We start from the raw sequence: 16,343 nt of genomic DNA on the forward strand, positions 1-16,343 counted from the left end.
TCACACAGGAAGGCCCGCTGTTACTATTGCGGATGCTGCTATGAAGTTAATGAAAGAGCGAACGAGAAGAAAGCTCGAAGCAGATCGCAAAGTTGGAAAGGCCTCCATAGGTGACGTAAGCGCGCAGGCCCGACGCTATCTAGGAGGTGTTGGTTTACCAATCACTTTTTGTGTCGAACGTGACTCTGCTGCCACTTATAGATGTTCTGAAGATAAGCACCCTTCCGCTTGTATTTAGGAGAGGGTGTTGGTAACCGACAAGCCTTCTTGATGGCGGCGGGAAGAGACTGTAACACGCAAAATTTGAAATTAAGCATTGAAATGTGCTCATGATAAGGCCAAGAACAAACCGAAGCGTATGGTACAGTGATAGCGGAGTAACAAGGTACAAGTAACAAAGTGCAGTTACTGAATTCGTCTTCGTAGCCTATAGAGTATAATTTTTTTTCATCATAATGGTAATTTCTGAGGGTTTCCTCCGACGCTGTCACACATACACCGGCACAGTCCCCTTAGAAGTCGCCCCAGGACGCACATTTCTCATCATCGACGGCATCCCGATTTCCCACAGAGAGAACAAAAATGGATATTAACCAGCCTACACGAGTGCCGGTCATCCCGTTCCACACGCTACGAGTAGCAGCCCAGAATTATGAGCACCAGTACAGCAAAGAAAGGCTTGGCAAAAGTTATCAGAGCTGATTATCACGTTTTCATTCTGCGTTAGGCAATTGCTGCGGATAGCCAGGCTCGGCGCGCGATATCTGATGTTCCCTTTCTCGTCTGCCCACGCCTCTTTCCATCTTCCTTCCTCCTCACCTCATACTTTTCTTTCAAGTTGGCTTTCCTACATGTTCTTCTGCTATCAGGCAGAACCTGCATCGAAGGAGGTGTCCCTGAATTCTGGTCATGCGTGGGATCAGAAGGCGAACATGGTACCGACTGAGCCACCGAGGCCGTAGGTCACTGACCCACAAGGCGGAGAAGAAATACAGAACACAGAAGGAATTCTATGTTAGTGTATTTACAATACTATTTACCCATACTTGTGGGTATAGTCACAGGTGGATAGGTCACAGGGCAATTTACAACAACACAAGAACAGACAATTGCAACGGACGTTGCAGTTTCTAGCTTAAATGCAAAACCAGAGGCAGTATGAGGTTAGCAATGTTCGTCGGAAAATTGTTCCAATGGTGGACTGTGCGAGGAAAGAAAGAAAATCTAAAGACGTCTGTGGAAACCATATTTCTTTTTAAGCAAAAAAAAAAATGTTTATTCCTTGAGCCACATGCATCTCCTATCAGGTGCGGCAAATTAAATGTGTGGCAAATGGCTTGCAAAACGGCAGCCGCAAAAGCAAAGTGATGAATTTGGTCAAATTCGGGGCTTAATATCATCTGATATAAAAATCAGAAAAGAATGCCCTAAGCCGATTTTTTAATATATGTATATGTGAAATTAAGATCACGTAGTCGGAGCACCAAACCTATTTCCGCTGTTGCACCCTGAGAGGTGGCGTTTGTCAAAATCGCTTACCAAACGGCACTCGCGAAGACCAGATGACCAATTTGAAGAAATTGTGGGCTTACTATAATCTGAAATCAAAATATTATCAAAGACGACCTAAGCCGGTTTTGTAACGTGCCCTAGTAGCACAAAACGTCGCGGAAACATCTTTACTTGGTCAAATTAGGGTAGAAGACGATCAGGACGTCAACGCGACGTCTAGAAGCCGTAATTTATAGTACGTTTATAAGACGCGCCGATTTAACGTTTATAATACGTCTTCGGCATCTCTGTTGAAGAGATGTCCTAAAGGAAGACCTCCCGTAAAGGTCTTCCGTTCACGTTTGCAAGAAGTATCGAGTTTCCGTTTATAATACGTGTTCGCCAACTGTGTTCAAGACGTATCTTAGACGAGGACGATTTGTGTGCACCGAATAAGTTTACTTTCGGTGGACCTACTGACTGTCTCAAACCAAAAGCAGTAGGAAACACAGGCGTTGAGTTGACGGTGAGTTAATACTCCCAGAAATTTCCCACTTCAGTGTTGTTTGTGTGCGTAATTGAAATAAACTTAGACACCTCACCCTCCATTTTGACTCAGAGGCGAGCACGGCTATCGAGTTTACGGGAGTTTCTAAGACGAGCAATGTATAGTATCTGTTTTCCCTTTGCAAGGAAATAGACCACCTCTACGCTCTGGTTCCCCTACGCGTGTAACGCCGTGGAGGGAGCCTGCTGTTCTTACGGTGGGAGGACCTCTGCTAACGCGGTCCACCTTGGTCAACCGCGCGTCTTCGATTTTGGCCAAAATGCCACATGGCAGTGCTGCTGGCAGTTATGCTTGGAGAAACAGAAAATGGGACGTGTGGTGACGGTGACTGAGGTTGAAAAATGAAAAAAAAAAAAAAAAAGGCAGATCTCCGGAAAACTGTACCCGGTGGATATCCACAGGGCTGAATTTTCTCACATTCAAATTAGTGTTCTAAACATTTTTTGAACGTCTTCAAGACGGCCACAAACACGTCTTCAAGACTCGGGAAAGCGTCAACTTATCCGGGGATAGAAGATGTTATGTAGATCAGATTGAAGACGTCTCCTAGATGAAAATGTGGTTGTGGCTAGACCTTTCCTCGACGTTTACAAAACGTTTTGTGCTACTTGGGTGTATATGTGAAAGCAAGACCACAGAGTTTGAGCTCCGTGAGGCGTTGGACGAAATCATATCCAGAACTGCACTCGTCGCAGCAAAAAGGCAAATTCGTCAACTTCGGCGCTTAATATCATCTGAAATAAAAATAGAATCAAAGAAGTCCTAAGCGGCAGAAACGACTTGTGTCATGGTGCCAAAAAAATATCATCAACGGTCCAAACCATGCTATTCTACTGAGATTGTACCAGAGGGGACCACAAAGTTTGGAAAGGCAGCACCAGAGCCCCTTGAAACGTGTGAAACCCCTTTATTAATCATGGCGCCAACACGTAACTTTTCCCCCTGCTGCACCCTGAGAGGTCGCGTTTGACAAAATCTTCTCCAAAACATGCACTCTGGTCACTGACACCTCCCCCAAATGCCCCCAAGACGCTAGGTTACACATTAGATTTCCTGGTTCCCCTCTCTCCCCAATTACACGCTTCGACAATAAAACTACGCCCCCCCCCCAAGCTTGGGTCTGGATCCGCCCCTGACTCTGATAGGTCACATGAACAATTTTATCAAGTTGTATAGTTTCATATCGAAACGATATAAATTGTAAAACTCATTTTTATATAAAGGACTCCATGCTGCAAAGTTGTCTATTCTGTGAGCCCTTTGGAGATCCGTAAAGAATGCCCTTTTGCCTTTCGAACTCCTTCGGCCGTCGAGTCTTACTGCATGCATAGTATGATAATACTGGGACTTAGTTCGTGGAGCGCCTAGAAGGGGAGTCTGGCTTGGTCGTATTTTTGAAGGCCCTGGTTGCATCAGGGTTAACACTTACAAGTCGTGCTGCGTTTAGCATGTGGCCTGGAGGACGTACTCACTCAAAATAGGTGACTTTTCAAGAATTTGACTTTCTTTGTAGAAAAATCATAGTGTAAACAAGGGACGTGTATAAAAACTGACGAAATCCTCATTGGCGCGATGCATTAAAATTATTATCCCGTTTGCCTGTTAACTGGCATAAGCGCAATCTGCTGCTTTCTCGCATAGCAGCTGAGCATAGCACCGGAGCGCGCCGACAGGACGGGTGACTGCGAATGCTGCGAACAATTCTAAGTCAACCAGGGGTCGAAACCAGAACTAAACCATAACGGAAAACAGAAAAAAAAAAGAAAAGTTATTTTTTGCCAAATCGAACCCCCAAACCCCCCAAAATAACTGTTCCGAACCCAGAAGTCAATGCAAAGACTTCTCCCACAACCTTCGCATCCTATTGTCGTCAACATATCGGTCAGTTAACCAAAGCGTGCATACTGCGAAAATTGCATGCTCTGCAATTATGTTCGTAAAGTGCAACGCCCGATCAAAATTTTTGTATTCGGTTCATGGTACAGGGCGCCGACTCTGATCTCATAGCTCTCCCGGAAGTGCTAAGGGGGGACGCTTAACCTTCTGTGGCAGTAGGTGCGGTGGAGTAGGCAAACGAAGCTGAAGGCAAGCTTCTGGACTGCGACGAGACACGTCAGTTGCGGATTTTGTCCGCGCTGGAACTAGGGATCAGAACCGAAACTGAACCTGAACCGAAAACCGCAAAATACCCGTGTTTTTACCCGTGTGAACCGGGACTGAACGGAACCACTTTTTGTTCTCGCGTTGAACCGAACCGGAACTGAATCCGAATAAATTTAACCGGATACCGGTTCGCTAAACGGTTCAGATGTAATATGTGTCGTTAGAGATCGGAACTACAAATTACACAGCGGATTGACCACCACTATCTTGTACGCAAATTTTGTCGCCCAACAACCCCAAGTTTTCATTTTGTGCTCTGAAAATAACGGCCATTCCATGAGCAGGTTGTAACAGGGTGTATACGGTGAGTAGGGTTGTCAATCGAGATATCCCGAATCCCAAAATCCCGGGATTCCGGCCATTTTTTAACGTCCCGAAGTCCCGGGATTTCTTCCTTAAAATTCCGGGATTTAGTGAGAGCAACTATGAGAGGAAAATCAATCACCTGTAGGTCATCAGGCACAGACTTACTTCTGCGTAAGGAAATGGTACTTTTTATTACTGGAGGTGGCAGAGGACCGCTGCCTACACGTGCGTACAGATATCTGCTGACTGTCGTTTCTTCTAGGTCTAGCGCAGAAGCTGGACTGGCCTTCAGTTCGGCAGCCAGTATTTTCACAAATGTTCGCCCCGAACTGGGGGAACACCACCCTCGAACCTCTGTGTTTTCTCAGGTCGTGTCTTAATTATTGTACAATGTGAAGGCACGTAGCGACGGTGTGATAAACCGTTTAGTCTTTCGTTTCTTCCGTTTTTTTTTTGTTTTGTACCTGTTCTTCATTCAAGTGGAATGTTACACCGTTTGAGGAAATTATAAGGCAATATTTCCTGTTGCTTCAAGTGTAGCGGGTTTCGCCTTCTTTTCTCGTGCAACAGTGAAATGCAGATTAATAAAAAATGAGTGGCATTATCATAGGGCGAATCATTCACAGCGAAAAATCCCGAAATCTCGGGACAGCAAAAAATGGCTCGCGATTGACAACCCTAACAGTGAGTGAACATAGAGAGTAAAATATTCCACCGTAACGTTGCGCCTGCAATGCAGATCTGTAACACAGTCTTGAGGTGAACCGCTGCTGTGTCGGCAACAACAACAAAAGTACGTTTGTTTTACAATATCTTGCGCTGTTGCGGAGCTGAATCTGGACCGAACCGAAAAAGAATAACGGTTTCGATGCCTGGCTGGAACGAGTGGTTCGAGTTTTGCAAAATGTCAGTTGTTCGAGAATAATATTTGCTGTGGCTGATCTGCATTTTGCCCCTTTGTTCACTCGGTTGTGGGTTTGACGGGTTTTGACGGGGATGTGTGATGGGTCGTGTCCAGCACTTGGATGGTTGTCATGGGGCGCAACCCTACAAATTGGCGCCGTGTGGCCTGAACCAAACAAGTCTCGTGCTCTAGACACTGAGCTAGCCGGGCCTGGAGACCATCCTTGCCTAGCTAATAGGAGTCGTACCTCTGTTCAGCGTCCTCTGTGTCATCCGGATTCGCTGTTTTCAGCCACCTAGGCACACGGCTGACAAAGGCCGCTAGTCCTCTACACTTCTACGATGTCGTCCCCGCTTACAACCTGTCCCCACGAGACCGGAGGTGTGGTTGTCCGCAGCCACAAGCTCCTGTTGAATAACGACGCCCTCAAGCGGCAACGGTGCTTGAGATAGCGTGTCCGCCGTCTTATTCGAGGTTCCCTTGCAGTATTCCAACGAGAAGTCGTATCACTGCAACGTCAAACTCCAACGTGCAAGCCGACCGGCTGGGTTTTCCAACCAGGACAGTACCCGATGGTCAGTTTGAATAGTGAATTTCGCACCATCCAAATACATGCCGAACTTATGTAGTACGAACATGATTGCTAGGCACTTCTTTTCCGTCATAGTATGATTGCGCTGGGGGGCTTCAGCATACGGCTAGTAAATGCCACGGGCAGGAGTTCACCGTGCTGCTGTTGTGATGCGATTTCCCGCTCCAGATTGGGTTTACGATTTTGGAACTGAGTAAATTAACCATGTACTCATTCTACTACGAAACCCTCTTGAGTAAGCTCACTTGTCCAGTGATTACCTGTTACTTTGACACGGATTCTCTGATCCTCGGCCTATTCTGCAAGGACTACGAAGATCAGTTACGAGCAATCGCCAACGACCACTTAGATTTGTCTTCCTTCGACCGGGATCATCCACTGTACAGTGAAAAGAATCATGGGAGACTTGGGGCTTTCAAAAGCGAAACTGGTAGTGTACCTATCGAAGAAGTAATATGCTTGAAAGCTAAAATGTACTCTATCAAACTAGCTGGAGAAAAGCAAATTGCAAGAGCTAAAGGGGTAAAGAAAAATATTGTACACAAGCACCTCCTCCATGAGAAATACTGTGATACCTTATTCAACCACACGAGCGTATTGAACGAACAAGTGTCAATAGTTGGAAAGAAACAGTGCATGTACACCATCAGAAACGTCAAAAGAAGTCTGATGGCATATGACGACAAGCGATACCTCTGCAATGACATCGAATCCTACCCTTACGGAAGCTGTGAATATGGTAAGTTTAAATGGATGATGTAAATAGTGAAGCTCATAATATCTTTTTTCACTCCAGAAGATGTGCAGGAAGAGAACTGATACTTCTGTGACATGCTGTTCTTGCGTGCGGTCTGAGACTGAGCTGTGGATGGAGAAGGACGAACGCTTGGGTGATCCATATGGTACTTATGTGAAAAACGCCATGGATGCAGGTGGAAATGTCCAGTGTGCCTGGAAGTGCCCCAGAGAGAACTACAATCTCTCCGTGACTGCCATGATGTACTCAATAAACATTGAAAACTATTTACCATGTTTTTGTGTCCCAACCATTGCCGAGAGTCGCCCAGGCTAAAAAAGAAGGCCTCCCGGACCAATAAGCAATTTGGGGGGAACTGTGAGCTGGCCTAGAAATGAATAGGATTGATCAGTGAGTGGTTGTCTATGATGCAGCTGGAATTATGAAGCAATATGCAGTTGAAAGCGTGTGACCGAGTAACTAGAGAGTGGAAATGACAAATGAGCCTATCAAGCATGTATGAGAGGCAGCCAATAGGCCAATCACTAGCCAATCACTAGGTTTTAGAAATGAATGGAAGTGACCACCCCCGGACCAATAGACAGGTGAGCGATTTGGAAGCCTATGAGCCGACTTAGAATTGAATAGAATAGATCATTTTGGTGTCTACGAGCGAGTGAGCAGATGTTGTGGCAATGAAGGGTAGCCAATCACATAGAAATTAGATGGATAACCATGAAGGGGTGGAGCTGTGACCAACCAACCAGAGAACTTAGAAGTGGCTTGACCTGGATTAGAAATTGATTGTGGATTAGAAATTCCTAGAACTGGATTAGAGAAAAGAGCGATTTGAAAGCCTATGAGCTGACTTGGAATTGAATAGAATAGATAATTTTGGTGTCTATGAGCGAGTGAGCAAATGTGACAATCAAGGGCAGGCAATCACATAGAAATTAGATGGATCACCATGAAGGGGTGGAGTCTAGATTAGACCTGGCTTGACCTGGAATAGAAATGGGTGGTGGATTAGAAATTCCTAGAACTGGATTAGAAAAAAGTGGCTGTTGTGGGGCTCGAATCTATACTACTCACGTACACCAAGTGGTCACCGTTACCACTTAAGCATGCTGAATTCTGGCGTGTCCACTGTATCGCTCTATGGTGTTAAGGAGCCATGTTCTTTGACCTTCCATGGTTTTGACCCAACGCTTCATCTCCCCCCTGACATTATGCATGATGTCCACGAAGGGGTTCTCCCATTTGTTATCAAGCATGTGGTTTCAAGCCTGATAGCTTCACATTTTTTCACACTGGACGAACTGAATCGAGAAGTTGTCACTTTTACTTATGGGATCTACGACCAGAGAAGCAAACGATAGGAGCTTTCAAAAGATTTTATCTTCAGGAAAGGAAACATGAAAGGCAATGCAAGTCAGATCTTTTCCTTCTTCAGACATCTGCCATTCTACATTGGGGACCGTGTACCTTCTGACAACCTGGCTTGGAAGCTGTACATACAATTGAGAGAGATTGTTGATCTGATCATGTGCAGGAGGATTCCTGCGTCTCACGTGCCATACCTTCAGCGTCGTGTTCATTTCTTCCAGCTGGATTTTCACACCCTGTTCCCGTCAGTGCAAGTTCCTTGCAAGATGCATTATTTAATCCACTACGCGTCATATATCTACAAGTACGGTCCCCTCATTGGACTGTGGGCTATGCGCTTCGAAAGCAAACATCAGTATTTTAAAGATCTCGCTCGCAAAATTCGCAACTTCAAGAATATTACCTACAGCCTTGCGACAAGGCATCACTACCTACAAATGTACATGCTTTCACAGGGTTACAGCGAATTCAGAATCACTACATCAGGATGTAAGCCACGCCTTTTCCAGCACCTCCCAGATGTTTTAACGTCTTATATACCTATGTGATCATGACATTGTCTGTGAAAATGTTGCAGTGGTGAAATCTGTTACCACTGACGGCAGCCTCTTCACTTCGGGCAGTGTGCTTGTTCAAAGTGTCAGTGATGATGACCATCCTGTGTTTGCACAGCTCTGTGATATTTACGTGGTGAACCAATTGTTTTTGGGGGTTGCACAGGTCCTTGACACAGCTGAATTTGACAGCCATTTTCACATGTATGTTGTAAACTTCGCCTCCCAATATGTAGTAGTAGATAACATTAAGGATTCCCACAATGAGCAGCTCATTGTTCAGAAAATTGGAAACAGGCACGTGGTGAACACACTGCTAGACAGGAAAACACACAGCGCGAAAACAACAACCACGGGAGAAAACATAAGACACACACGGGCGCTAACTCCAACTAAACTTTACTGCACAGTACTAGTTGGAGTTAGCGCCCGTGTGTGTCTTATGTGTCCTCCCGTGGTTGTTGTTTTCGCGCTGTGTGTTTTCCTGTCTAGCAATGAATTACCAACTAGCCCAACAAAGCATATTGTTGGTCAACACACGCTTTGCACTGTGCTAGGGGTCCCATTCCCTTATGAGGTTCACTTTTAATCTGCTTTTGCTATGCCATTCTGATGTCATTCGAAGGACGCATTACATTGAAAGAGTTCCATCATTTTTTTCCTGCATGGTTATGTACATATTAAGTGAAAATCCATTACTGTCATGCCCATGTTCACCTCTGAGACCCTAAATAAAATATCTATACTGGTCATGGTAGTGGGTAAGAAGTCGGCTGGCATCATTTGCACATCATTTAATTCTGTGCAGTTTTTTAGTTCTGTCCCATCACTGCTAAAATTACAGAAATACTGTGTGCAGCTCACCCGCCTTTTACACCCTATGGGCCTGATGGCATTCTCACGGAGAGGTGTAAAAAGCAGGCAGAAGGGAGTAAACAGCAGGATACACCCCCTTTACACTCAAATGGGTGTTAGACAGTTAAGTGTGGGGTGTAAATTGTGAAATACACCCTTTTAACACCTAAAGAGGTGTGAATTTTTTTAGTGTGATGCATAGCATGAGGTAATTCACACTACACTGAGCACACGACCAATTAGAACGCAATGTAGATATTGTGTAAATCCGGTCGGCCAATCAGGAGTCTTAACGTTTGTCTGGCCTTTCGATCGGTTCGGGCTACCATCGAGTTCTACTGGATTCCACGCCTCCCGCCGTTACCCGGTACTCAAAATAACTGAAGCCACTTTTGGCTAAAACAAACATTTATTCACACGAAGCACTGACTCAAAGATCTGATATATGGGTGCACTGTGAATGCGAAGTCCACTACGTTGCTGACACAATCTAACCAAGTTATCTAACCAAAACGAACACACCGTTGAATTCCTAATACGAAGCCAATCTATCCTGAGTGCGCGCCATTTCATGATGATCGTTTTCTTTCGCTGGTGCAGCGACTTTTGGTTTGTTGCGAGGTGGCATCTAGCACGTACATCAATCCCAGACCTGCCGTGAGCTCGTCTTCGGGTGTTGGCGTTGCGATGGTTGTAGACTAGTGCGTTTGTTGCGTTAAAGGGAGCCAGCCAATATGGCTGGTCTTCCACGATGATGCCAATACAATGGGAGCCAGTCCTTGTGACTGGTCTTCCGCCTCGATGCCAATACACACCAGAGCCAGTCTGTGTGGCTCGTCTTCCGCTCCGATGCCAATACATTCAGCAAACAAGAAAGCAATCTCTCTTTGCAGCGTTGTTATCTGGTATGTAAGATAGAGTTTGTGTAAAAGAGGCTACCTCCATAGGTTGCTTGATCCATCTTGCTTGATGGCAATACACACAGCAAACAGGAAAGCGCTTGTGTGGTACGTAATCCTGTCTTTGTTGTCACTCCTGGAGACGGCACCCGAACGTGTTCTTCACGCTGCATCAGCTCCAACTCAAGAAGCATTTCTGTTTCGCAATTGATAGACTGTTCCTGGGATAACAGTTGGATAACAGTTCAGAAACAGCACAACACGCGAAGAATCATACCGATGCACGAATCAGCCCGTGAACATATTTGTAGAAGCTGTTCTGTCGATTGACACCACTTTGACACAGGACACAAGAAGACGCTGCGCCGGCCGTGCTATTTCGAAACTATTTTGAAACGGCCGAGACACTGCACGCACATGCGCGCGTACAAAATGCTATTTCAAAACATTGTCAACCAATCAGAGCACGCGCACAGTCTCGGCCAATGGGCTTGCGACAAGGTGTATGGGCGCAGTGGTGCATATACATATTCTACAGCCGCATCCGCGAGTACCTGAGGAGGGCAGGTTTTAATGTTGAAAACCAGGACGGAACGCTATCTCGACCAAGCGCGATGAGTTCGAAGCAGACACTAATGCCGATGACGCTGTCGTTGTTTTGTGTGACAATGAGAGCGTATAAGTTCGTTTTAAAACTCGAGTGAAAGCTGCGAAAACGCCTCACTTTCGACACTCGAGGGAATTACTTGCGAACCAAATTATTATTCCGTTGAGAAACGAAGCCACAGTGACAACCTCATGATACCTGTTAATATTAATTTTCACGGTGGCAACTTATAGTGAAAGTATTCTGGCCCCTCTATGTCTTTGTAACGGTGAACCACACCACTCTAACGGTCACATTAAAAGAGCATGTCAGGATGTTGAGCACATCAAGCGTACTAGAAGGCACCACAACCATTCTGGTGTCCTAGTAGGCCAACATCAAAAAGAGCATGCCAGTCTAGTGCGCATATCAGGAGGTCCCGCCAGCACTAGAATCGCCCTGGTGTCGCACTTGACAAATTTGACGTGAACATTACAGACACCACGAGAATGTAGCGTTACTATCAGGAACACCACAAAGCACTATAGAATAATTCTGGTGTGTTCCCGCCAGCGGACACAGTAAATTTATTTACACCCCTATGAGCGTAAAATGAGTATTAGATAATTCACACCCTTATTGGTGTAACAGGGGCGTCACATATTACACCCAAAAGGAGGGTGTTTTTGGGTGTACTCACCCAAAAATAGCAGGAACACTAGTTGCACTGGAACCTGCATTTGCAAGTGAGAGCATATCTTAGCTATCTAGACTTTTCGATTTTTTTGTGTGTTTCTGCGTTAGCGCCGCCAAGCAACTGCGGTATGGGCGGGACGTGGACAGATGGAGAGAGGACAGGATGGAAGATGGATGGTGGAAAGGATAGAAGTACTGAGGGACAGGGGGTTACGGTGCGTCCTGGGCCCACTTCGGAGGAAACTGTGCCGACATTCGTCGTGAAAGTCTTCGGAAAACCCAGAGAAAACCTCAGACAACACAGCCGGAGAGGATTCTAACCCGTGTCACCGGCGTGGGAAGCGATCATCTTAACCACTATGCCACGGGAGCTGTTAGCTTCTGTTAGCTTCTGCTTTAACATATTATGGAAGCTTGAGTTAGCATTCATTATGTCACATGTACGGTCTTCCCGCATGAACACTGCTTAAAACACTGCTGGAGAAGGTAGAATGAATACGAGATTACAAACAGAAAATACATGGGGGTGATAATTTATGTTAGGAGTAGCAGAACAAGTCGGGAAACGAGTTCAATTTCTCCTTTTTTTTCTTCATTACAAACAAACAAACAAACAAACAAACAAAATACAAGGGGGTTTATTAAAGATTAAGGGGGCAAGTCGACACCGCAACAGCAGCCTGCCTTCGACATTTGCAAGCCCTGTTGAAGGCTGCTGCTGTCGAAACGTCGACTTCCCTCATAATCTGTAATAAACTTCCCTTGTTTTTTCCTAGCTTTTCGTAATCTTTGGTTTTTACTACTTTTACTTTTCGTATATTAATTTCACAATCACCCACACTAGTCAGCAATTTACTTACAATCATATATGTATTTTAATTCCGTGGCCGCCCGCACCGGTTAACCTTTCAGCCAGGGGTGAAGCCCCTGTCACCTATTTTCAAGTTTAGTCCTGCTGAAGGCAGCGCTGACTGCCGAAACGTCGACCTCTAACTGTAACTACAGGTGTCCCACAGTTGGCAATACGACTGTAAACCTATTTCTAGTAACTCCCATTTAATTTTTTACGTAATAAAAGTACCAATTGTTTTTAATCTGTATACGGCTTCCCAAGTCTCTTCATTCAGCGACATACAATTTGCAATGGTGATACACTGCAACATTCGAAGGAAACGCGCATCACTGCATAACATATTAGCCGGTCAAAAAAACAGAAAACAAAGAGACAAAAGTAAGTCAGTATAAAACATCAACATAGCTACAGAAACCACAATAAAGTTAGTTCTACATCACACAAAAGTACACATCAAAAAACAAAAAAGCGTATTCTTGACACCTTTACCCCTGCTATTGATCATTGATAATTACTGGCCAAAACAATTAACTACAGAAATCACGAATGCGTGGTACGGGACACATTTAAAGGATTGAAAGGGCATTCATTTAACAACTGCGGCAAGCGATGACTGACCCGCTGTTCCCCGTAATTCGTCCTACAACGGGGTATGTCCCACTGCTGACGAGCGCCGGAAGCATATAGTGACGTGAAAGCTCTGTGAGATCGAACATTGACAAGACACCAACCAGTGATTTCTTTACAGGCAATTTATAATAGCAGAGAAAAAGTGGAGTGGAGTATCAGTGTAATTCGGGTGTCCCCCCCTAGTACACCCTTTTCTCACCGGGAAGGGCGTAAAAAAATACTGTGGACCACTGCTACCCCCCCACCCCCACCCCCACCCCACCCCCACCCGCAATGCTGAGCAGAGTTGATCCAGCGCTCGCTTTCCGCATGCCTGCACATATCTCTCGTCAAGATGCCACATTAGTTCGTCGAATGCGCCTCGATGTGACCTTCACAGCACAGTGGCGCTACTGCTTGAGACAAGTTGCCTCTCCCCATTCCAGTCACCGCGGTGCTGTTGAAGATCTAGAGCACATCCTTCTGCATTGCCCCCACTACCAACTTTCCCGAACTGTAGTCTCCGGATCCCTCAACGAGCTGGACTCCAGCCCCCTCTCTCACAAATTTGCTTGGTCCCGGGCCACATCCAGCTCACCAACGCTCTGCCCTCAAGGCTCTCTTCACCCTTCTGGACACCACAGGGCTTCGATCCTTATTGTGGAGGGGATATTTCATTCCCCGCATCACCGCCAGCAGTGGGGTAGTGCATCGCCCCCGGCGATGAAACTCCCCAGTCATCAAGTAATACAGTTGTTGTTGTTTCTGGTGTGTGTTTGTTTCATGCGACATGGTAACTAACGTCATGCAATGGTGGCGGTGATGGTGAATGGGCTTGCCGTTGCCGGCCTCACGTAGGTGGGCAACGTCACGACTGACGAAACGTCATGCGATCGGAAGCACGGAACATGTATACTGCCAATGTGGTGCCCCAAGTGGAAGGATTCGCGTCGTCTTCCTTTTCTTCTTTAATCGGTGTCGCGGTTTTTGAATCCCAGCAGGAAATAGCCGCCACAGTCTTTTAAGAGCTATTTGCCGATAGCTGCACTGAAAAATATACTGATGTTGTTTCTGCTGATGGTGCTTAAGTGGATTTCAATATTTAGCGGTTATCATAACTTTAGATTTCACTATCGCGTGAAACAAGCTCGCAGTCACCCATGCGCTCGCTGTGCTCGAGCAGAATTACCACGAGCAGAACCTGCAGTAGTCGCCGCCATTGTGTCATTCTCTGAGGGGCGGTGGACCAGCATCGACCATCAAGGTACTTCCTTTCCTGTTCCTTTGCCATCCTTTTACCATGTACATCCCATGCAACGACCAGTCATTATGCATACTGCTATTCTTTGCTATCATTTATTCTGATATTTTACTCGGAAGAACGCAACATGATACCAGTTGCGTTTGTCCACAAGGGACACTAAATGCTGACATGCATTTGTTTGTGTTCCTGGTGTGCCAAATTAACCCACAAACGTTAGACCACAGGTCGTGATGCCTCCCAGATTTGTTGACACTGATATGTGTACTTCGTGTTCGGTCACCTACCTAGTGTTCTAGTCGTCGTCACCGACGAGGGATTGTAGTGCACTTTTCTTCCTCGCAATTCTATCATGACACTGCGTTGCTGTCGATCGCCATCGAACCTTGATAGCAGTAAGATTTGCCAACTCACCCAGTTATTCTACTGCATGTGTTCGGTTTCGGGAGCGTTGTCTGCTTGGGGACTTGTTATACTCTGTAAGCTGCCGGTTGTATTGGTCCAGTGGCGGACTTAGGGGGGGGGGGGGGGCGACAGCCCCCATACGGCCGTGTTGCCTATGTAAAAACCCTATCTCCTGGACGATGCTGCGCCACAAAGCACGAAATTTCCTTAAGACCGCCCCCCCCCCCCCATGACAGACCCTTAAATCCGCCCGTATTGGTCATACTGCATTTCATGTACCATTACAATGGGACAATGGGAAATAAGCCTTTCGATTCAATGTGACTGACTCTACTTTCAGATGGGTGACGCATCAGAAATGTCATCCGTGCAAAGCGCGTTCGAAGATCTGGTCTTGGAGAATCCGAACCGACGCAAAATGGAAGTGTGCCTGCTCGCTACCATGATGATGATAGTCATCTGCATCTGCGCACTCTGCATCTTCGTTTTGGCCACACTTCACCCGAAAGGTACTTTGAAATCATAGTTCAAGGGCATGTGTCAAGCGTTAGGAGCTGTGGCGTTGTCCTGAGCTTATCCTTAACTTGTGCTTGTGCAGTTTTTCTTGTTGTGTGCGTGTGTATCGCACTTGTCGCTGCGCAACTCCTTTTCATTCCCACTTCAAGGGATACGATGGAACAGGCGATATCTCACTGATCCTAATGAAAATGAAGATAGGACTCGTTCATCGGCGTGGATTGATGTAGCACATGCCCTACTGCTTTAGAATACAAAATGTTAGTATCAATGAACAGTGTTAGCTACGAGTGGCATTAGTAGAGACCTGGGGATAGCACAAAGAGGGGCGTGCTTGAAGCAGTATACCAGTGCACAGCAGAGTGTTCTTCGCGCCCAATGAAACATCCAAAGGGCAGTTAAAATGCTAGTGAGTGTTAGTACGTCGTCTATAACATGGCTTCCGAAGTATCGTGTCTATTGCGTCCAACCCTCTGAGTGATGCTATTTGTAGGCTTGGTAGCTTCACGGTGACTATTAAGACACTCTGTTGTCTAACTGTGATAGGGCGTTCGGCTGCGTCAGCTAAGGCGGTTTCGTCGAGGGGATGGTCGCGCTCCAGCTTTTCGCGGAGTACTGACACAAGCAAATCATATTTACGCGTAGTGAACCCTCATTAATGTGACCAACGCCGTTCCCGTGGATTTTGGTCACAAAGCGAATTGTCATGCGAACGAGTAATGCGCCCTCCGGACATACTGCTACGCAGAAGAAACCCCCAAACGAAGGTTGTGATTTTTCTCGGAAAGTCTGTTACGAATGTCCATTTGGAGAAAGTTTTCTGAATGGACAAAGCACCATCAGTTGCGTGCTGGCAACCGGAAACCTTTAGTGGCCCTGAGATTGGGGGAGGAACAAAACACAAGTACATGTGTTCTGCCCTACTCGTGACAATCTCGGTCGTAGTCTGATAAGCAGATTGAT

At 46.0% G+C, this 16,343-nt stretch overlaps 1 protein-coding gene across 1 annotated transcript in view; it reads left to right on the forward strand.

Annotated features, from left to right (window-relative positions):
* Positions 1-14,352: 14,352 nt before the first annotated feature.
* Positions 14,353-16,343, forward strand: part of LOC135378469 (uncharacterized) — a 75,553-nt gene continuing 73,562 nt past the window's right edge. The window contains exons 1-2 of the mRNA XM_064611525.1: positions 14,353-14,462; positions 15,205-15,373. Of these exons, the coding sequence (XP_064467595.1) occupies positions 15,205-15,373 (169 nt within the window). The 5' untranslated portion in view covers positions 14,353-14,462. The remainder of the gene's footprint in view (positions 14,463-15,204; positions 15,374-16,343) is intronic.

Source organism: Ornithodoros turicata, chromosome 1 (assembly GCF_037126465.1).
Source record: "Ornithodoros turicata isolate Travis chromosome 1, ASM3712646v1, whole genome shotgun sequence".
Taxonomy (NCBI): domain Eukaryota; kingdom Metazoa; phylum Arthropoda; class Arachnida; order Ixodida; family Argasidae; genus Ornithodoros; species Ornithodoros turicata.